We start from the raw sequence: 21,638 nt of genomic DNA, 5'->3' as shown, positions 1-21,638 counted from the left end.
GGGATTTAAAAGTTCCATAAGGTAGAAGTACTACCTCATAAGGTCCAATGAGGATGATGATGTACCACCCAGCACAGTATGCACAGCCTCAAACCACATCTTGGACTGCCCTGGGGTGTGTTGCAGTGTCAACAGAGAGCAACAGCAGTCTGCTCATAGGGGTGTCAAAGAGCAGAGACCCCCAGAGTGGGATCCCTCATCTCTACAGCTGGTGCTGGACTGCTCCTCCCTCCCTTTGCTACTGCACTTGGGAACCTGAAGCACAGCCCCAAGGCAGAGATCTGCCAGTGAGAGTGGGACTGCTAAATGACTGTGAGAGGTAAGGGATACAGGTGGGCTGTGGAAAAGAGCCTTGTGCTGTCCTTTTCCCATTGTCTCCTGTGCTGACCCCTGCTGCAGCTGTGGCCTTCCATGCCCCACCTATTCCACAGCTCTCTGAGGAAGAACTGGGACACTGTGCTGGTCTGTAGTGTGACAAAGCTCCCTGCCTGGTCATCTCTGGAAAATGAAGTCTCTGTGTGCCTTTGTGTGTGCGTATTGGGGAGAGTTATGCTCAGGGCACTCAGAAGAAACATGTAAGAGCCCTCCAGAGTTTATGGGAGGTGCCTTTGGCCTCAGAGACAGAAGGAACTGGTAGCATTAGGAGAGGGTAAGTACTCTGTTGTTAAGGAGTGGTGGTGGGATTGTTTATTTTTCCTCCCATAAACGTTTTTTTTAAGGTCCTAATGGAAACAAAGCAAAGTATTATTCCTCTAAAAGCACTATTCTTTAAGTAAACCAGACTCACTACTTGAAACATTCCAATGACATATGGTGGCAGCAGGGGGATGGCCGAGATCTGACGGGCGAGGTATCACTGAGATAAAGACCCCCACACACAGGCAAAGGTACAAGGTGTGAGGAGAGGGACATGTGCCCCAGACACAGGCAGGACAGAGGAGAAAACAGCCAACACTTGTGGGGGCATAAATTTATCCCTTCAATAATTACCTTCAACAACCTTACTATTCCAGAGGCAAAAACTAAAAAACGTCAGAGCCCTTTCATGGTCTCTATAACTGCAGAGGTCTAGGCAGCTTTCACAGGTTCTGTCCTCCTTGAACACCTCCTTCAGACACCTGCACTGGCATCAGTACCTGAACCTCAGCTCACTGAGCTCAGTGTGCCAGAGCCGGGGCTGGGCACAAGCTGCTGCCCATGGCACCAGTCTCCCAGAACAGTAAAATAATCATTGCTGTGGGGCACAAAAACTCAGCCTCCCCTGCTCTTGTGAGAGGGCATTTTTTGACAATGTTGCACCTGGTGAGCTCACAACAGACAAGCCCCATGCTCCAACAGATGTGCACTTAGTTGGCATCCTGACTGAATAGCTTTTAGAGTTACTTCTCTTTTCTGGAAAGGATTTTCTCATCTCTCTGTTTTCCTTCATGACCCAGCACACATGCATGTTGTACCTGGGCTGTAGTTTCTGCCGTGGCAGTGAGGTTTGTTAGACCTCAGCAGAAGGGAATGAAAAGAACCCACCTATGTTTTGCACATGAAAGACGAGAAATGAGTCCACAGCTGTCTTTCTCCAGCTGATAATGCAGACAAATGGGGGCTATTTGCTATGCAGTTCATTACTAGTAACAACAAATTGGTATAGTTATCATCAATTTAAATATAAAGTAGTATATTTTTTTCTACAGGCTTTGCAGGTTTGTAGATTGGTGTATTCACCAGAATTTGTAACACTTCATTACCCTGTAAACTTTCCTCTCTCGCCTGCTGCCTCTTATTTGCATCTCACTGCATCTAAAATATGTCTTCATCTGGTAGACATGAATGCTAATCTAGACTCCATTTCTTCCTCTCTAGTGGTTTACTGCTGCTTCCAAATATCCTGGTTTCTTTCAACATCATGAATTTGGGATCTGAGAGATGGAAGGGAACGGGGTGGGGGTACATCCATCCATGGACAGACATCCATACTCTTTTCTTTGTTTTCTAGTCTCTTAACTTGTCAAAATCTCTTCAGCAGAGTTCAGGCAAGCTAGAAATATAAAATTATTATTTAAAAAGAGAGTTTCCCTTGCTATTTCTTGCTTCTAGTGGCTAGGGAGTAGGAAAATAACAATTATTGCAGGATTTGGCATTAAATCATCATCTTTGACATTTCTTTTGTAGTTTAGCCATCTTTTGGATTTCAGAGTGGTCTGCAGAAAAACAGCTACAGCATGCTTTAGGAAAAAAAAGGCCCTAGGAAAGTCCATATATGATTTCAAAGCAGTTACACCTAAGTCCCTTGGAGCTTTAAAGGTCATCCCTGGAGTAGATGAGCTGGTGGGCAGAGTGCAGGTGACATGTCCAAAGTGACACAACATATTTGCTCTGTCTGTTCATTGTGGTATGACCCTCATCTGAAAAAGCCTATATGCAGATACACTATGGGCACTAATACCAAAACAGCTGCAGATGGGCTGTGCCTTCACAATGGCTCAGTGTGATACCTGTCATAATTCCTACGTTATATATTTGAATTTCATAATAAACTAAAAAGACATACCTTCTTTCCTTGAAAGTTCTGCTTCCCAAACAGGTTCCTCATGACAAAACCCCATGCCTGTTGGCCCCTGACTGCACGGCTGCCATTGGCCAAGGTGGAAAGATATAAATCACACAGCACCACACGTTACAGTGAACACAGGTGAGCAAGGGTTTGATGTGACCACTCCTTTGTTAAAATGCATTACTCTGCAGAAAAATGGCAGAAAGATGTTAAAACGACCAGAAATAATTTATTTCTGTCCTCCAGAGAATTGCAGAACTATAAGAGACCTGACCTAAATCTCTAAAACCATGCAGTGCTGCTTTTCGGGGTTCTGCTGTTTGGGCATTCAATGATGTTGTTACACGTCCCATGACATTACTCTGAGCATTTATATTTTTCTCCAGAAAACACTTTGATGTTGGCAGATCAACTGTCTGGTTACCTTAAGAGCTCCGTCGCTAACAAACCTGGAAAACAAAAGCTTAGGCAGCACGAATGCCTCTAATACTGTCAATACTTCTCCCTCCTGCCTCCTCTAGATTCACCCAGCTGTTTTAAATAGTAAAGAGAAATTAAAATTCTTAAAGCCTTGCGGGATGTTTGGATTTCTGCCCTTTATTTCCACTTCCATGCGCCATAGCTTGAAAATTTGCCCGATTTAAAAATTCCCTGTTCAATTTTCTTTTTAAAAGCAACGACTAGGAATCCCGGGAAGGAAAATTATCTGGTGTTGGCTTCACCCATTGCCAAGCTACCGCTCACAGCCCTGCCCGTATGGATCGTCCTGGGCTTGGTGTTTTCCTGTGCCCGATGACATTATGCAATTACACGATGATAAACATCATTCAGGAATACAAATGCGAGAGGTAAACAGCTCGGGGCTCTTTATTAGTTTATTCCAGGCGATCTTTCTTGTTTTACTGCGCAGCTCCTCCCCTTTTTACAGTTTTCTGCTATTCTTTACTAATTCTAGTGATTTGAGAAATGACCTTTAACCTACGCAGTTTGCAGACTCCTAAAGGGGATAATTGAAATGCCACAGTAAACCAAAGGCAATAAAATATTATTTACTAGGCATAAAACTAAGGTTGGTCTTCTTAAAGGAACGAACAGCCCCCTTATTCCTCCCCCCTCCTCGGACCTGGTGCTACACCTAATTTATAAATTCCTCACCAGGCGTCCCGAGGAATGAACAGCAGCCCGGGCAGCGAGGATGCCTAATGGAAGGGTTCTTTGGGATATTAGGGAGTAAAGAAACCTGCCGGGAGCGATGCTGCGGCCGTCGGGGCGGTCAGGTGCCCGCGGGAGCCGCAGTGTCCCGGGCTGATCTCCTGCCCACTGTGGGGCGAGGGGGGCTCTGCGCTGCCTTGACGCCCCCGCCGCCTCCTCCCGCTCCCTGCCTGCGCCCCGAGCTGCCTCTGCTCGGCTCCCAGCGCCGGGGCCCCTCTCGGCGGCCCCTCCAGCGCTGCTCCCTCCCGGGGAGGCGACGGGCGCCGCCGGGCTCGGCGGGGAGCGGCGCCCCGGGCAGAGCAACGGAGGGGGCGGCCCGGGGGGCCCTGGGCAGAGGGGGGAGCGTGGGAGCCTGGTGGGGCAGCTGGCCCGTTCGGCGGAGGCTACGCTTACCTGGCGGGCAGCGCCCTGTCGGGGCGGACGAGCTCTTGGCCCGGGAGCAGGTGGGCAGGGGCTCGTGCCGGCCGGGATGTGCCCCATCGGGCTCCTGAAGGGATTTTATTTGCACTGGAATGGTTTTGAAGGAGTGAATGCTTTTATTGATAGCGGGGCTGCTCTCGCGGCTTGGTTGGATTTCCCAGGGCTGCTTTGATAATGTGCCCCCTCCCCCGAATCCCCCCGTGGACCCTCAGTTGCAGGCGGATACAGGGGAAACACTGCGGAGTTACGGCATGGCTGGGGGAAGGCTCCCATTTCCTGTGCTTGGGTGCACACGAGACGGGAGAGGTGCAATAAAACCCCTTTGGCTGAGGACTGCAGAGCGAGAAAAGAGCGAGGAGGTACAAAGGGTCCGCGAAGCCTCCCTCGCCTGTAGCTCTCATTGGGCCTTACTTGATTGAACTCAAACAGTTTTGTCAACAACTTGCTAAATTTACAGCGGCAGAAAAGCCGCTGCAGAAAGAGGAACGCGAGCCGTCGAGCTCGCTCCGTCCCCCCGCGTTTGGCAGGCGGCACACGCGGCTCGGAGCATGCGATAAACAGGACTTGTCAAAGAGCCGCCCGGCAGGAATGCCGGGGCAGCCCCTCGGCGCGGCCATGTGCGCCGCACATTGCACGCACATGTGTGCGGGGGGAGCCCCGCGGGGCTCTCCCGGCAGATCCTCGCGTGTGCCTATGCGCCCCCCCCCCCCAAATCCCAGGATAATCAGCCGGCGGTGCTGGTGGGGGCCGTACACCCCCGCACGCATCCCCCCGGTGGGGTGGGCACAGGGGGCACCGCTTTGCACGAACTCTGCGTTCGCGGGGTGTCACACCGAGCTTGACCAACGAGAATGGCTCAGCCCCGCGGACGGGATGGGACGGGGGCGCGCACCACGGGCGCTCGCCGCGGGGCTGCGCGGGGTCCCGCTCGCTGCCGTACAGCTTTAAAATCCAGCCCCGACTGCAATAGGCCGGGCTCGGGCGCATGCGCTGCCCAGAAAGTTTTCCAGCTGCCGTTGGCTCTCTAACTTTTTTTTTCTTCTTTTCCTCTTTTTTTTTTTTTTTTTTTTTCTTTCGCAGTTTTAAGCAGCGGGGTGAAGAGGAGCGGGGAGAGACGCGGGGGGGAGCGGGGCCGGCTGCTGTAGCGGGCGGGGGCAGAGCCCCGTGGAGGAAGGGTCGGCTGCCGCGACGCCGCCTGCCCCGGCTCGCTCTCCCGGCTTGTTCTCCCAGCTCTTCTCCCGCGTATCCCGCTCCTCGGCGCTGGGCGCCTCTGGCACCGATGGATTGGGGGAGCCGCAGCTCCTGAAGCCCGGACTGCTCCCCTCCCCCTGCCCCTGCTCGCCTTGCAGGATCAGTCGCCCCGTAAGACAGACACACGCGTGCACAGCCCCCCTCCCCCTTCTCGCTTGTGCAGAAACTTCTTTTTCTGTTGGGCTTTTTCTTCTCAGTGTAAAATGGAGGGAGCCGGCCCCGGGATGGTTCTGCAGCCGCGGACCCCCGGCTCCGCACCGCCCAGCCTTTAAGCAAGTGAAGGGGGGCGGGCAGGGGGAGCCCTGCACCCGCTCAGCTCCACTCGTCCCCCTCGCCCGGGCCGGTCCGAGCTGCGGAGGGGGCGGTCGGCGGCCCGAGCGCCGGCGGAGCCGGGTGGGAGCGCGGGGAGCCCCGCGGCGGCACCACCTGGGCTGGTGGGACGGATCGTCGCCCGCGGCGCTTTCGCTGCCGCTTGTGAAGATTTTTATTTGCTTCCGCACAATCACGCCCACGGGCGCTGTGTGCGTGTGTGTTGGGTTGGCTTTTTTTTTTTTCTTGGCTTTTTTTTTTGGATTTTTTTTTTTTACCTCCTTCTTCTTCTGCTGGTGGAAAGCCCTAATTACTGCGATTGCTGATGGACCTTGGAAAGAAGGCTGCACTGGTGCCCCGCTCCGCAGTCGGACACGCTCAGCTTGCGCCGGACAGGGCGGCCGCTCGCCCGCCGCCCCCCGCCAGCTCCGCGGGCCCCCGCGCTCCCCCGGCCGCGGCTCGGGACGATACCGCCCGGCTCCTGCGAGCCAGGATTTTACTTTCGCCTCGCCGTTTCTGCTGCTCCGCTTGGATTACTTGGCTGCTCCCGCTCGCTGATCCCGCGCGATGGAGGTGAGTCCGCGCGGGGCGCGGGGGCTCCGCGCCTCGGGGCCCGCGGGCGCGCAGGGTGGGCTGCGCCTCGGCGGGGCGCGGGGCCCCGGCGCGGGCCGGCCTCTCCTCCCCTCCCCGGCTACCGCCGGGCGCTCCCACCTCTCCGCTCTCACCCACCGCGGAGAGCGCTGCTCCCCACTTGGGAAAAGCTCCCGTATTTTCTGCTTTTTCCTTCTCCTTTTAAATTTCCCCCCGAAGAGAGGCTGCCCGCCGCAGGGACACTTGCGAGGCTCGCTCTGCCCGCCGCGTCCCGGCGCATCTTTCTGGCAGCGGCTCCTAACGCGAGTTTAAAGACATCTTTCCAAACTTCCCAAACTTTTGCGAGGAGGATCGCTATGGAGGAACCCAACATCGGCGCTAATGGTGGTCTGTACCTTTAAGGAGAGCTGGCGGGGGGCCAGCGGAGGACCTGGAGTCAGCCCCCCCCCCCCTTTAATTTTATTCTCAGTTTCTGGAGATTATCACTCTGCATCTGCAGCGGGTCCCGCCTGGGTCAGCGCGGAGGAGCGCGACTCCTCAGGGTCCCCTTGGCGCTGCGAGGACTCCATGTTGGAAAGGCTGTTGGCTTTTTGTTGTTTGTTTGTTTTTAATTGTCAATTGTATGGTAAATGGGCTGCGCTCGGAGGGTCATGGGGAGTTCAGCGGAGCCGAGGAGCGAGGCTATCCCCGGGCGCCGAGGGAAGGACACAGTGTGCCTTCACCCCCGGGAGAACACCCCCTCTGCGCCTCCGGTGGGGAGAGCTGGGCCGGGATCCGACCAGTGCCTTTCCCTGCAAACGTGAGACCTGGTCTCGCCCCTCCAAATGGCTGTGAAGCCGCAGCGGGGAGCAGGGGGCGGCCGGGGGGGTCCCCGCGGAGCCGCTGCGCCTCCCGCGGTTTACAGCCCCCCGGAGCCGGGCTCTGGATGCCGCCTGCCCGCTGGTAGTGCTCCTAGAAAACCAGATGCCTTCGCAGGCTTTCCAGACACCCCGTGTAAAACAGGATCAGAGGCGATCCCGCGGTGCAGGATCTGTAAAAGCCTCTCTTTTCATCTCGGCAAGGAGCGCGGGCTCCGCATGGGGTGCGTTAAATACCAAAACCCAATCTCCGCGGCCCTACAAAGTTGAACACGGTGCCTCACACTCCCGATCTCCAGCGCTCCGTGCTGCTGGGCAGTCTGCCTTTTTTTTTTTTTTTTTTTTAACTGTTGGCTTTTCTGTGTGTGTTGTTTCTGGTGGCAGCTTGTCAGCCGCTCGGTGCAGAAGGGCCGGGCTGGAGGGGCCCGGTCCCCGCCCGCGGCCCCAGGCGCAGGTGCCTCCTCCGCTTGGCTACTCAGCGCCGCGGCTAGAGGACGAGGAGGGCGATTGCGGCGATGATGAGGCGCGGGAGGTGCCGTCGGAAGGGCAGAAGTCGCCCGGCCCCGTCGCCTCCCGGGGCTGCGGCGAGCGCGGCCGCCCCCTGTTGGGAGTGGGACGCCACAGCTCCCCGGGGCCGCCGCGACGGGGCTCGGGGGCTCCGGCGCAGCGACGGCCAAGCCCAGGGGAGCACCCGGGCCCTTTGAAGGGGGCAGTGCCCTTTGGCCCCGCCGTCAGGGTGTTGCAGCTCCCGACGCTGTCCCGGTCACCAGCTCCCTCCGCGGCCGCCCGCCCCGCCGAGGCAGCTCGGCGCGTCCGGGCCGGGCAGCTGCACAGCTCTTGGGGTCCCGCATGGGCACCGGCGTCTCCAACCTCCTCGGGGCTCGGGCAGTTCCATGGCGTTTCTTTGTTACTGTCATTATTCTAAGAACTAAAAGATGTGAAAAAGCCCAAGACGTTGTGGGCTGTTGGATGTCACTGCTTGCCCCGCGCACACCTCGTTCCTCGCTCAATACGCCCTCGGCTTTCGCACCTTTCCCGGGATTGAGCCCCTCTGAGGCGGGCGGGCTCTTTCTGCTGCGGGAGACCGGCCCCCATTTACGCCCCCCCATTTACCCACCCCAAGTTGAGGTGGGGGGCTCAACTCCCCCGTGCAGAAGATGTTTAACCCGCACGGCGCGGGGAGGCTTCGCCCCCGGGCTGCAGCCCCGGCGCATGTGGGTCCCCACGCTGTGGCAGCTTCCCCGCGTGTTCTCGGGCAGGTTCCGTGTCCGGCCCCGCCGCCAGCGCTGCGCTCCTCCCGGCCCTTCGCAAACAGAAATAAATTAGAATTAAGAGCACCTTCAATTCAGCGTTAAGGACCTTTGGAGAATGAATAGGGAATAGGGAGCCCCCAAGTGTCGAAATGTCCTTTTTTTTTTTCTTTTTCCTTCCCCCCCCTCCTTCCGAGGGGAGGGGAAATAAACCCCGGGAATGGCTGTGGGTAGCGAGTGAGAGTCCCGTGTGAGGACCAGACGGTGATCGCGGGACCTGTCGGGGGAAGCGTTTGACTTCCAAGACGGCAGCCCGGTTGTTGCGGGGGCCGGGTCGGGACGCGGAGCCTCTCCTTGTCGCTCCTGGTTCCTCCCCGGGCCGGTACCTGCCCCGGCGGGGCCCCGGGGCTGCCGTCGGGGCAGTCACCGCGGCGCCAGCGCGGAGCTCGGGGCTGCCTCGGCGATCGCGGAGAGCGGGAGCCCGGAGGCTGCGGCGAGATGGTTTAGGGGACGGCGGGGAGCTTCCTCCACGGCCGGCGGGGAAGGGCGAGGACCAGCCGCATCGTCCCCGGGTGGGAGCCGTCGGGACCCCCGCGGAACTGACCCCTCGAGGCACCGGCCTCTCCCCTCCCTCTTGCGCTCGCTTTGCAAACCTGAACCGCCTTTAGCCAGCCGTGAGCTGGCCTCGGCGCGGGGAGCGATGGGGTAATGCCCGGCCGGGGCCCCGCGCGTCGCCTGTGGCCCCGGGGCAGCGGGGTTGGGGTCCCCCGTGTCCGGGGCCGCTGTTCCGTCCCGTCCGGTGCCGTCCCGCCGCGGGCGGGGTGCCGGAGCGGCGGGGCCGGGGCAGAGGGACGGGCGGACGCCCCGGGAAGGCGGTGTCCGCGGGCGGGGTGGGGGTGCGGGGGTGGGTTTTGCCCGGTGGAGCGGGAGCCGCGACGTGCCTGAGTCTGGCACCAGAGCCTCGGCGGGGAGAAGGGCCGGCGAGGCAGAGTCAAGTTAAAAGGGGCCCGGAGACTTCCGTTGTTTAAACTTGAATGTTCGAAAATGGTCTGAGGAGCAATAAACAATCTGATCCTTTTTCTCCCTCCTCTAGAAATCCAGTGCAGTATTAATCCACGGAGGTGCAGTGGGGACAGTTGGCAGTACAATGGCTTCTCAGTACCTCGTAGTGGCTCTGGCCGTTTTCTCTTCTTTTACCCAGGTTGTAATAGAAGCCAGCTCTTGGTGGTAAGCATCTCGTATCGACTTGATTTTAAAAGGGGGTGTCAAGGTTTGCTTGCTTAAATGTCTATGTGCTTCTTATGTACTTTGTTTCTGAGGGAGTACCGCTGGAGCGAGGCAGCTGGGGAGTGGTGTGCTCGGTGTAGTACGTTGTGTAGTAAAATGAACGGGTCTGTCGAATAAGGGTAAATGTGCACCATCTCGTCTTGTACAATACAGTTTTGAGAATGCTGAATGGTAGATTCTCTGTGGATTTTATCATCTTTAAATTACTAGAGTTGCGTCTCTTTTAAAAAAAAGAGCCATTTTAAGTCTCTTAGAAATTTTGCATGTATAAGAGAGAATGCTGATTTACAAGTAAAAACTTTTATTAAAGTTTTGGCTTGAAGTTTTCTGTTACTCAAATGTTTACAAATATATATTGTTACAAAGAAGTACACTTAAATTTCTGCTTTGGCAAATTGTATAGTGTTTAATGTTAAGAGTTCTTGAAATAGGTGTTTCTCTGCTGTTTCAAGTGATCCTTTGTGGATTAATGGCCACTTTTTAATTGAAATGTATCATGTGAAGAGCACTTTCAGAATTAAGAAAACAAAGTTGATTTTGTTTACAGTGAATGTACTTGCCTGTATTGTTGTGTTGTCATTCGGAAGAAGCTAGAAGTGGTCTGTAGCAAGTTTCTAACTCCTGACTGGCTTAAAGTTTCCCTATTTTTTAGAGTAGAAGAGATTGAAAATTCCAGATTTAAATGTAAAATATGTGTTAAAACAAATTGGGGTTTGGGGGACTTTTTTCATTTTTGCTTTATTTATTTTCCTGGCCTTGCAATTGTTTGGAGCTTCTGTTATTTTTACTGTGCCAATTTAAGCTGGTAAAAGGCTGCCTAGATGCAAGTCTTCCAAGTCTGTATCTTACTTCAGTCTTTAATATATGGTGATAACCACATGGATGGGAACTAATAACTTATGTCCTGTCCTTAAAACAAAAGTTTCATATTTAAGTGTTTGTTTAGGTTTTTTTTCTCACTTATTAGCAAAACCAGGAGTTGTATACTCATGTATAAGATACAGTTCTGTTTGGGATTTATAGATTTAAAAAAAAAATTATTTTATTTGATTTTAGAGTCTTCTGTTTATTAATGCAAATCTTTCTTTATGCAGGTCTTTAGGGATGAATCCCATGAACCCCATGAACCCTGTTCAGATGTCAGAGGTGTATATAATAGGAGCCCAGCCACTGTGTAGCCAGCTAGCAGGGCTTTCCCAAGGACAGAAGAAACTCTGCCAATTGTATCAGGACCATATGCAGTTCATTGGAGAGGGTGCAAAGACGGGCATTAAGGAGTGCCAGTACCAGTTCAGACACAGAAGATGGAATTGCAGCACTGTGGACAACAACTCTGTTTTTGGCAGAGTCATGCAGATAGGTAGGAAGCAAGATCTTTATGATTAAACTCTTGTCTAAGGATATGTATGGCACACACTGTTCTGCACTTGAAGCTCTTGCCAGGTTCTTACTGAGTACTGTATACAATCAAGTGTTTTTAAAAGTTGGCAAAGGAGTTGGATTATTTTTAGCTGGAGGTGATTTCCCACCACTGTCCAGCCATGTGTCTTGGAAAACAAAGTAGGAATATATATTTGCATATGGGAATAGAGGAGAAAGGAGAATGAGGCCCTGAAATCTCTCTTTTACTGAACCTGAGACAAAACGAAGGCAACCTAAGAGAATTAAAACCAGCAGCGTCTTGTAAAATTAAAGATGTCCATGTCTAGTTCCAAAGTTAGCGGCTGCGTAATAAATCGCTCTTGGTCCAGAGGTTAACTGAAAATTGCTGCTCTGTCGATTAGTGTTTATAGGCAATTCCTCCTTGCTTATTTCCAGATATGGTTTTTTTTTTCTCTTTTTAAAGAAAACAGATTTATTTTTAAGGTTCTGTAGCAGGGTAATTTTTATGAAAGCAGTTCTGTCAGGGCAAAATATGTGGTTGTCTTTATAACTCACCTTTAACGTAATCACACTGCTGGAAAGAGAGACAGATTCCTGTTTAACATCTTATCACAATTAGGTGGACACCCAACTCTTTCCCTATCAGCTCCTCTTTGAAAAGGGCTTCTCCAGTGCTCACGTGCTGCCTTTTCTGGCATTTAAGGACCTCATCGTATTTTAAAGGCCTTGGCAAAATTTTAACCAGTGCTGTTGAGTTGGGTCCATGGTGAAACTTCCCTCTGACTTTCTCAAGTCAGATTGCAATCAACTGAAAAACACCTATTTTCTGGGTGATACCTGTGATCTTTTAAGTAGTGATCAGTACACTGACAAACTCAGCAGTGCTTTTTAGTTGAAGCTGTGAAGTGAAGCTTTTATGTCAGTGTTTTTCTGTGCTGCTTTAAACAAAAAAGTTTTAAAATGGGTTTCGGTCTACGTTTTATCTGTAAATGGGCTGACTCCAGTTAAAGTTGAAGGAATATATCAATTCACATTTGGTCTCAATTTTTGTTAAAAGAAGTTTTTATTTGGAGATTGTCAGACAAATAGAAAAAAATCTATTGCATGGAAGTATCGAATTGGAACAGCTGATTTTAGATAAACAACCTTCCCTAGGCTTTTTGCAAGCACAGTATTAACCCCCCATAGAGTTTGTTTTTTTACCTTACCCAAGCAGAAGTCTAAAAACACATGTAACATGAAAGAAAGCTTTTTCAGTACACCTCTCTGTTCTAGTAATCTAACAAATGTCAGAAAAATAATCCATTTAAAATTTAGGCCTTCATCCTTCAGCTCTTATTTATTATCCAAGCAAGTGAAAATTAGCTCAGGGGGACTATTGGAGTGAAGAAGTATACAGGATTGGGCTCATGATTGGGCTCATGATTTGTGGTGTCTGTCTCTGGAATAGTTGTTTCTGCCTGCCCCAAGTATGACAGGTCTATTTAAAGGTAGTTTCTTTCAAGTTAAATAACTTTGCCGCACCCTTCTGATGAATATGACTGTATTAGCTGATGTCTACACAGCAATTCATCATGTAATTAAGCCACTTATTCTAATTGCAGATGGAAGCAAGGTTAATAGCCATATTCAAGAATTAGAGTGTAAAGAGTGTGTTCACTGAGAGCAAGGAAGGTGGTGTGGGTGACATTTATATTATTTCACGCTGACCCCCAGTAATGACCAGTTGGTGTTCCTCTAAGGGGAAGGAAGAGTGGGCACTTTCAGAGCCTGATTCAATTTATTTCAGCCTGCCATACCCTGGCATGTCAGGGACTGTCAGACACTCCTTACTCTCACTAGTGTGCAAGGTGACAGTCAGGGTCTGAATGCACATTGTTTGGGAGGGCTTTGCCATCTGCTGTTGGCAGTGCCCCAGAGAGCGCCCGGGCACAGCACTGCCCCACAGCACAGCCATGGCCCCATGTGTCAATGGACAGTCTTTCTTCCAGGATTTACCATGTGCAGTTAGCTAAAGCTGTACAAATAAACCTAGCATTGGGTTTGGAAACTTGCTCTGTGGCTTATTGAACTGTAAAATTTTAGGGCTTGTGTTCTGCACTGCTGTCCTTGGCTGCTGGTTCCCAGGTCAGGCCGTGGTCCTCCCTGCCTTCCCCACCTTGCCCCATCCCGTGCCCATCAGCCCTGGGCAGGCTGTACCTGGGCTTTGCACACAGAAAATAAAATAACTGAGTCCTCCCCCAGCAGCTCCGTGTACTTGGGGTCCAGTTTGTTCTGCCTTTAGCCTGATGTTGAATGCTTTTAAAGTGCAAGACAAAGAATGTTTTGTATCTTCTGTTCAGGTATATAAAAAAAAAGTTGTTCTGTTCTTGCAGACTTATTCAGATCAAGGGTAAAGCTCAGCTCCTTGCTCTGTGGGTGGCTTCCTACAGTGTGTGTATATTGAACAGTTCCATTTCTATGTTTTATATATATGGGAGAGAGGGGACTTGAATGTGTTTGGAATGTGTGTTTCCTTGCCATGGCTACAATAGAGAGAAATCCTGGACTGTGGGAAAAGACAGATATGTTTGACAGTGAAGGAAAGCACAGTTGTGCCTGAAGACCAAAAAAAAAAAAGAAAAGTCAGAGTAACTCATCCATGTGAAACCATCACTCTTAGTGTGTTCCTGGGTCGATGACTTGAGGCAGCGTTGGCTTGAAATCTACTTTAGCAGCTGATGCTATTTTATAATTTGCCTTAATGTTCAAGGAGGGAAACTGGGGGCAACTCTCCTTTCTGTTCCCCAGCCTTTCTTTCTCCTTCCCACTGAGAGTAAGTTCTTCAAGATTTGAAAATTAGTCAAAAATAGTCAGGTTTATGAGTTTAAATCCTACAATAGGTGACATAGTTAACCATGTGAAAGCATGAGCTGATGAAACATGAAAAAGAACAAAAATGGAACGGAAGAGGCAAGTCCTGTGGTCCAAAGCAGACCACGTTTCTTTCCTCTGAATCTAGTGGAAATTTTGCTTGAGGAATTAATCCAAAAATATGTGTTACAGAGCAAAGGGGAACATTAAAATCTGTATGAGGTTCCCGCTGCTATAGTTTGCAGTAAATGCAAGGGCTAAGTCACTGCATAAAGCCAATTATTTTTAACTGAAAAGGCTACTGCTGTAACCCTTTATACCCATAATTCATGTAAATACTTCCATGAACAGGTGGCTGTGAGAATAGATCATTGTAAGTAAAGTAGAAAAGTGCTTCTCATCTTCCTTAAATCTCATCTTTCCCAACATAAGATTTCTGATTTTTCCCATTTAAAACCAGCATCTATTACTAAAATAATCCAATGGATGACAGCTGTTATATTAACAAAGGGGCTCTGAACATGGTGTCATCTTGATAATAAATATGGACCAAACTGCAAATTATTTATGTTTCATAAGTGCTTGAAAGCTTCTACTAGATTTGACCTGTCATGGTACATCTTGTACAAAGAGTTTTTGCCTCAAAATGTTGCTGGCTGAATATACATGACTTGCACAAAACATAGGCTCTTAAAGCCCTAATTTTAGGAAGGCCAGTGCTGTTTCTTGAGAAAAATCATGTAAAATCAAAATTAAAGCTAGCTTGATTCATTGATTGGACAAAACATTAGGAATAAAACTTAACTTATAAACAGAAAAAAAAATATTTAGTCTATTCTCAGTCATTCTGGGAATCTTTCTTGAAAAGACCCATTGGGATGCTTTCTCTTAAGAAGAAAAGTAAACCTCAAGTGTGCTCTTTGGTGCAAGTTCTGTGTTTGTTTGTCTGAAAGCTTTGCTAGTTGTAGTAACTTGTGGCAGCCTTGGAAAAGTGATTGGGAAAGTCAGACTTTAAATAAGATGGGACTAGATACTGTCAGTAGGATGGTACGTGGCCATGTCTTACGTTGTGGGTATTGTAACTTTTTCTTCCGAAAGTTTGAAACTTGAGGTTTTCCATTTCCATTTAAGGGCACCAGATGCAGGAGAAAACCTTCAAGGCTGCCTTGTGCCAAAGGCTTTTGCTTCCCTGTAATTTGTAAAGATGATTGTCCGTGGACTCACTTGCCATATTCGCTTGAGCTCAAGTGGTGGATACTAAACAGCACAGGTTGTTGTTAGTTTTAAATAGTCTCCTACAAAAGTGTCTGGCTAATGTGTAGGGTGGAAATTTGTGTGTTGCTCTGCTGCACGTTTCTTTTGATACCAGGAGGCTTTATAAAACGCTTGAACTTTAAATAAATTGGAACAAGTGGGTGAAGTGCATCAATCATGTTTGAGAAGTAGTAATTTAAGAACCAGACTTTTAAAAGTTGTATTTAACATCTCTTTCTTCTGAAAGACAGGAAGCTTGTTTCCCTTCCCGCCCCTCACGTGCAGGCATGGCCGCTTTGGCCCTGCTGGCATTGTGCTCCAGCCCTGACCCACCTCCTTTCTGCCCTCTCATCCAGGCTTTCACCAACATGAATAACAAGCAAATTCTACTCTTCACAAACGCTGTGTGTGCTCTAATGGGTTGGTTTTGCTTGGTTCTTTCAGAGTGGAGACATTTTGGGAGGCTTAGTTCAGGGTTACTCTACCTTTTAGTAGGCATATTAGTTTTTGGTGGCTCCTGGAGAGCCTTTGTCCTCCCAGCTCCTCAGTGGGCAGGGAGTGGTGTGCGTGGGCTGTCCCCTAACACCACTTGTCTTTCTGCGCAGGCAGCCGGGAGACGGCATTCACCTACGCGGTGAGCGCGGCCGGCGTGGTCAATGCCATGAGCCGCGCCTGCCGGGAGGGAGAGCTCTCCTCCTGTGGCTGCAGCCGAGCTGCACGGCCCAAGGACTTGCCCCGGGACTGGCTTTGGGGTGGCTGCGGGGATAACATCGAGTACGGATACCGCTTTGCCAAGGAGTTCGTGGATGCCCGGGAGCGTGAGAGAGTTTACCAGCGAGGCTCCTACGAGAGCGCCCGGATCATGATGAACCTGCACAACAACGAGGCCGGGAGAAGGGTAAGTGACTGCAGAACAGAGTCTCCCTCCGCTCTCCTCCGTGTCCCTCCTTTTTGGGAAAGATGTGCCTCAGTGAGGCACAGACCGACCACCATGGCTTGTCTTTGTTTTGATGCACGGAACAAGAAGACGGCAAATACAGGGAGTGGGTGGGTGGGGAATACAGGAATTTGTGTTGCTTCTGGTTGTCTGACAGTCCTATTGCCTTCCTCATGGGGGAGGCCGGAACCAAAGCTTGTCGTGTTTCCCTCTGTATTGTTTCATGAAAAGTACCCTGCTCACTGTGGATTCTCTGTAGAACAGAATTTAATTAGTTGGTATTTCCAACCAGGACAGTGTGTGTTGGAGGGAGGAGGGATGTGCTGGGCTTCCCAGGCTGGAATCATGCCACGGGATTGTTCTGACTTTTTTTCTTTCCCTGCTTTAAGAGGATGTAAAAGAGCTTCTCCATGCTATTAGGAAACATGGTCTTCTGTGGTTGAACATGTCTTTATGGTTTCTTTAATCTCAAAAATGCCTTAAATGAATGGGTGTAAACTTTTCTTTTTTTTAATACTCTCAATGTGAAGAGCCAAAATCATTATTTTCCTAGAGCTTGAAGTGCCAGCAATAGTCGGCTGGAGACTTTACACTTGTGTTCTAAGGTGAAGGAGGATGAAAGATAATTGAAAATTAATAGTATTTAAATGTAAGAGGAAGGTGTCTGGAAGCAATGGACAGGCCAATTACTATTAGCAAGAAGAAAAATTACACTTTCACAGTTGCTTACGGAGACTCGAGCAGTTTTTTCCTTCCTCAGCCTCATCTTTGCAGTGCCATTTGGCAGCGCTAAAACTCTCTGTAACTGCTGGGTGGAAGTTGTCTACAGTATCATCTAATGTGTCAGACCCCAGGATTTTTGGGGCAGTGTCAACACTGACTCTTATTTCTATTTGTACAGGGCAAATGACTAAGATTTCGCTGCCAAAGCTTTGTAAAGAGGATATTGCTATGTAGCTCTGTCTTCCACCCATAGGTGTTTGGGGGTTTCTTCTTGGATGAAGTCTTTCTTCCAGAGCAGTATTTGGGATAGGAGGAGGATGCCGAGCCAAGAGTAGACAATCAGCTGCAGTTGAGCCAGGAGCAAGAGGAATCTTAACTCTTTCCCTAATTGCAGCCTCAAGCAGAGATCAATGGGGAGAGTAACTCAGATAGAAAATAAAGGGATGTTTTACATTTCTCAATGAAACAGCAAAATCCTTTGCTGGCGTGAGAGCAAATTCCTAAAATTTGAGCACAGCCTGACTGATGCTGCTGTCTGGGCTGTGTATGTGCAGTTGTGGCTGTCTCAGTGGTGGGGAGAGACTGATGAGAGTGCTCCCCTCCTTCTCCCGGCTGTTTTGGGTGGTGGAGGTGCACGTGTATCAGCTCACTTGCTCTTCCTTCCCAGTGTATTGGAGGAGGGGGAGAGAATGTTAAGGTGAATACAACAGAAGGGCCAGTGGGAATACAACACAGGGCAGGAAATGAGGGGAATAAATGCTTTCACAGCCACGCTAGTCTTTTATCATCATTTTTGCTTCTCTCCCTGACTCCTCCAGACGGTGTACAACCTGGCTGACGTGGCCTGCAAGTGCCACGGCGTCTCCGGTTCCTGTAGCCTGAAGACCTGTTGGCTGCAGCTCGCCGATTTCCGCAAGGTAGGCGATGCCCTGAAGGAGAAATACGACAGCGCCGCCGCCATGAAACTCAACAGCCGGGGCAAGCTGGTACAGGTGAACAGCCGCTTCAACGCCCCCACCATCCATGACCTGGTGTACATCGACCCCAGCCCCGACTACTGCGTGCGCAACGAGAGCACCGGCTCCCTGGGCACCCAGGGCCGCCTGTGCAATAAGACCTCGGAGGGCATGGACGGCTGCGAACTCATGTGCTGCGGCCGGGGGTACGACCAGTTCAAGACGGTGCAGAGAGAGCGCTGCCACTGCAAGTTCCACTGGTGCTGCTACGTGAAATGCAAGTTGTGCACAGAGATCGTGGACCAGTTTGTGTGCAAATAGGGGGACAGGACGAGGTGGGAGGAACTGCAGCCGCCTGCCAGCGAGGGGTGCAGGCCCCTCTCCCTTTCCACAGGACTATCTCCACTTTTTATTTATAGAGTCCAACAAGTTGTTGTCTTCTTTTAAGAAAAATAAAAAAAAAAGGAAAAAAAAAAAGGGCAGGGGAAGGGAAAAAAAAAAAAAAGAAAAAAGAAAAATATAAAGGTTGCAAAGAGAAGTGCCTGGAAACCCTCTCTGTGTCCATCCCAGAACTGTGTTAGGCTTATATTTTTGGCAATAATGGGCAAGAATCTGAGAATATTTATTTTACAAAGTTAAAAAATTGACTTTTCTTACAAACAATAGAGTAGTTTGAGGGGAAAATCCGACATATCCTAATTTAGTCCCATGGAACGTAATACATGTGCACTAGGCAGAGCAACCATGTAATGTGCTTGGGATGCTAGAACAATCCTTATGGATGTGAGGAACACACAGACCTGTCCGTGACTTTTAGTTTCAGACACTAGAAGTGGCTAGAATAGGGTATATAAAGCTGTTCAGTGCATGTAGGGCTCTGTAAATAAGGGGTATATCCAGCATGAAGTGCTGTGTTGGTTGCATGTCTGACTGTTCCTGCAGTGTCACCGGAGGGCAAAGAGCAAAGAATCAGAAAGGCTTTAACTGCGCTATCCCTGAGTCACAGGGGCTGGTTCCAAAACCTACCAAGACTGGGAAAAAAAAGAAAAAAAAAGAAAAAATCTGCCTTGGTGAATAACGAAGATATTCTTCAAGGCAGAGTTTGGCCTCGTTAGGTGATTGTGACGTTGGAGTGTCTCCTCTGACAGAGCAGCACTTCCCTACTGCCGAGTGTGGAGCAGCCCGGGGCAGGCTGTGTGGAGCACTGTAGCTGGGCAAGGGGAGCTGCACTGCTTACAAACAGCTTTGGTTTCCCAGCCTGGAAAGCCCATGGAAAGTAGAGTTCCCCAAATTTGAAAATGCCTTAAAATGGTGTAATAGCTGGCTGTCTTTCAAAACACAGCTTGACAAATAACTCCTCTAATTTTATGTGAGAAAATAAATCTTTAGATATCCGCTCTTGGAATGATTGATTTTTATTTTTTTCGCAGATTTTGGGAACGCTTTCACTCAAGGATTCAATAGTTTCATATTTTAATAACATTAACTGACTATTATAGTTCAATGAAACATTGCAGCAATACCAAATTTATCATCCTATGTCTTTAATACACATGCTTTAGATAATATATTGCAGATATACACTACAACTGCTCAGACTATACTTGAGCAGTTACATATATATGGGAGAACTGTGGTCTGCTGGTGTCTGATACTTCAAAGCTTTTTGTACATATATATTTTAATGATTTAGAAAATAATAAAACATCTAAAATTACAGGGGCAGTTCATCCCTCATTTTCAGATCTCTCCAGGTTTTTAGATTGATTCCAAGCTTTCTTTCGGTGGTTTTGTTTTTGTTATTTTGGGATGGTTTTTTGTTTGTTTGTTTGGTTTGGTTTTGTTTGTTTTTGTTGTTGTTGTTTTGTGTTTGGCTTTGTTTTGTTGGGTTTTTTTTAAGCTTTTATCATTCAAAAGTTCTAAGGAGAATCGCAAAGAAGTCAGCCTCTTCCCAACTTTAGGACTTTCCTGGGTGGTTGGCAGAGGCAGCACCCTGCACTTGAGTCAATACTGGTCTGGAGATCGCTTCTATTCCACTCTCATGTTAAGGGCATTATTGATTATTGGTGAAAGGAGACACCTTCCAACTCCAAAATGTGCTGCATTTAGCCCTTGCTTTTCAGGTTTTGAACTGAAAAATTGTTATTTGTCAAACAATATGCGTTCCCCCCTATTCTGTGTAGTTACACAGGGGTTCATCTTTGGTTCAGATGCCTCTTTTCAACTCAGTCCCATTCAACAAGTTAAAGAAAATAGTTTTTCAGATACCAAGTGAGGAAAATCTTTCACTTTAGCCTAGTTGTACTAAAGCCTTGCCTTTTCACAAGCCTTTAAGCTGTATCATTAAATTCATCTTGATCATTTATCAGCTTCTTAATGGCGCTTTATTGCTCTTAATTTATTGTACAAGGACATATTTACCCCTCATCTTCAGATGTTTGCAAAGAGTATCTTTAAAGTAAGAGAAATAAATAAAGCACTAATTCATTGAATATGTCACTTTGGTTTTTATTGTACAAAAATCATGATCTTGTTTTTCATTTGCTGAATCACCTCATGTTCCTTTCTAGTGACTTTTGTCTGAGCAAAACTGAATCTCATGATCCTAGCTATTAAAACACTATTTAATGTAAAATATTTTACTTGTCATTCAGATATGTAAATCTTCTATGTCCTTTCCTCTGTTCTGTACATTTAATGTACATATTTCTGTCTCGTGTGATTTGTATATTTCACTGGTTTAAAACAAAAAAAAAGGATTATGCCATAATTGAAGATAGACTATAAAAATAAAACTTTGGTTGTATATCGGGAAGTGGTTTTAATTATCTTTCAGAGGAGGGTTTGTTAAAACAATGAAGAGAGTTGATTTTTAAATTTACTACATGGTAAAACAGGAAAGTGTTTGTTCGCCAAACATACAAAGTACATCTTGAAGTTTTATTTCTGTATTAAGAAGACTTGCAAATCTAACTACTACTTAAGAGGAAAAAAACCCAACACACCAAAAAACAAATCACAAATGCCTGTGACTCTGAACTAGAAAGCATTTTAGAGATGGGTAAGTACTAAATTAGCTGTGGATAGAGACCTGGGTAATGGTACTTGTGTGCGTGGTTCCACGACTGCCTGCAGTGATTCTGGGACAGTGGGACCTGGTCCTGTGAACAGCTTCCTCCAGCAGTCCCAGTGATGGCAGCAAGATCCTCATGTGAGCAAAGGTTTCCAACAGGAAAAGTTTCCAGGACTGGGTTTCGTGAGGTCTGGTTTGTGTGTGGGGTGGTTTCCCCCGCATCAGTCTGACTCAACTGAGCTGCAAGGTGAAATGGAGCGTGTATGGACGGAAGAATCCTAAAAAAATGCCAAGGCAAAGTACAATGAAGTGTCAATGAAGTATTCACATGAAGGAGGTAAAGCAGAAAACAAAAATGAATGCAAAACCAAAGCTTTCTGGTTTGAGAATGGCTTGTCTTTGAACTGATTTCTTTAGTCATGATTTTTTTTCTGCTATGGGTAACTTGATGAATTAGTGGCCTTTCTTTACCTCTCTCCTGCTTTTCTTTTTTTTTTTTTTGCTCAAGGATAACCTTCTAACATATCGAAACTCCTTCTGGCTGCCAAGAATGTATTATCCCGCAAACCAGTAGACCAACATCGTGTGTTTAAAATAGCGATTCTGGGCAAATGCAACGTTCTGTGGTCCTATTACTGACATCTGGTTCAGTTTTCCTTCACTTGTATATTGACCAGTATTCTTTATTGCAAAAACACAGCCCCTATTTAGGAAAGTCAGCATTTTTTTTGGAC

At 48.6% G+C, this 21,638-nt stretch overlaps 1 protein-coding gene across 2 annotated transcripts; it reads left to right on the top strand.

Annotated features, from left to right (window-relative positions):
• The first annotated feature begins 5,861 nt into the window (after positions 1 to 5,861).
• WNT5A (Wnt family member 5A) lies at positions 5,862 to 20,640 on the top strand. 2 transcript variants are annotated; one of them, XM_027640655.1, is made up of 5 exons: positions 5,862 to 6,313; positions 9,532 to 9,665; positions 10,820 to 11,085; positions 15,821 to 16,113; positions 17,694 to 20,640. In XM_027640655.1, the coding sequence occupies exons 1-5, from the start codon at positions 6,308 to 6,310 to the stop codon at positions 18,150 to 18,152; spliced, it is 1,158 nt and encodes a 385-aa protein (XP_027496456.1). In that variant the 5' UTR covers positions 5,862 to 6,307; the 3' UTR covers positions 18,153 to 20,640. The 2 variants fall into 2 exon arrangements, with proteins under 2 accessions (XP_027496456.1, XP_027496457.1); XM_027640656.1 differs by lacking the exon at positions 5,862 to 6,313 and adding an exon at positions 8,828 to 9,010.
• Positions 20,641 to 21,638: the final 998 nt, after the last annotated feature.

The sequence above is a fragment of the Corapipo altera genome, unplaced genomic scaffold, assembly GCF_003945725.1.
Source record: "Corapipo altera isolate COAL_440 unplaced genomic scaffold, ASM394572v1 55, whole genome shotgun sequence".
NCBI classification, from domain to species: Eukaryota; Metazoa; Chordata; class Aves; order Passeriformes; family Pipridae; genus Corapipo; species Corapipo altera.
The sequence above is the reverse complement of the archived record's forward strand: the minus strand, read 5'-3'. Positions and strand labels throughout refer to the sequence as shown.

Excerpts from the sequence above, each read along its gene's own strand:
- WNT5A (XM_027640655.1), top strand. Across the intron at positions 9,666-10,819 it reads ATAGAAGCCAGCTCTTGGTG|GTCTTTAGGGATGAATCCCA; the intron begins GTAAGCATCTCG and ends TTCTTTATGCAG. Across the intron at positions 16,114-17,693 it reads ACAACGAGGCCGGGAGAAGG|ACGGTGTACAACCTGGCTGA; the intron begins GTAAGTGACTGC and ends TGACTCCTCCAG.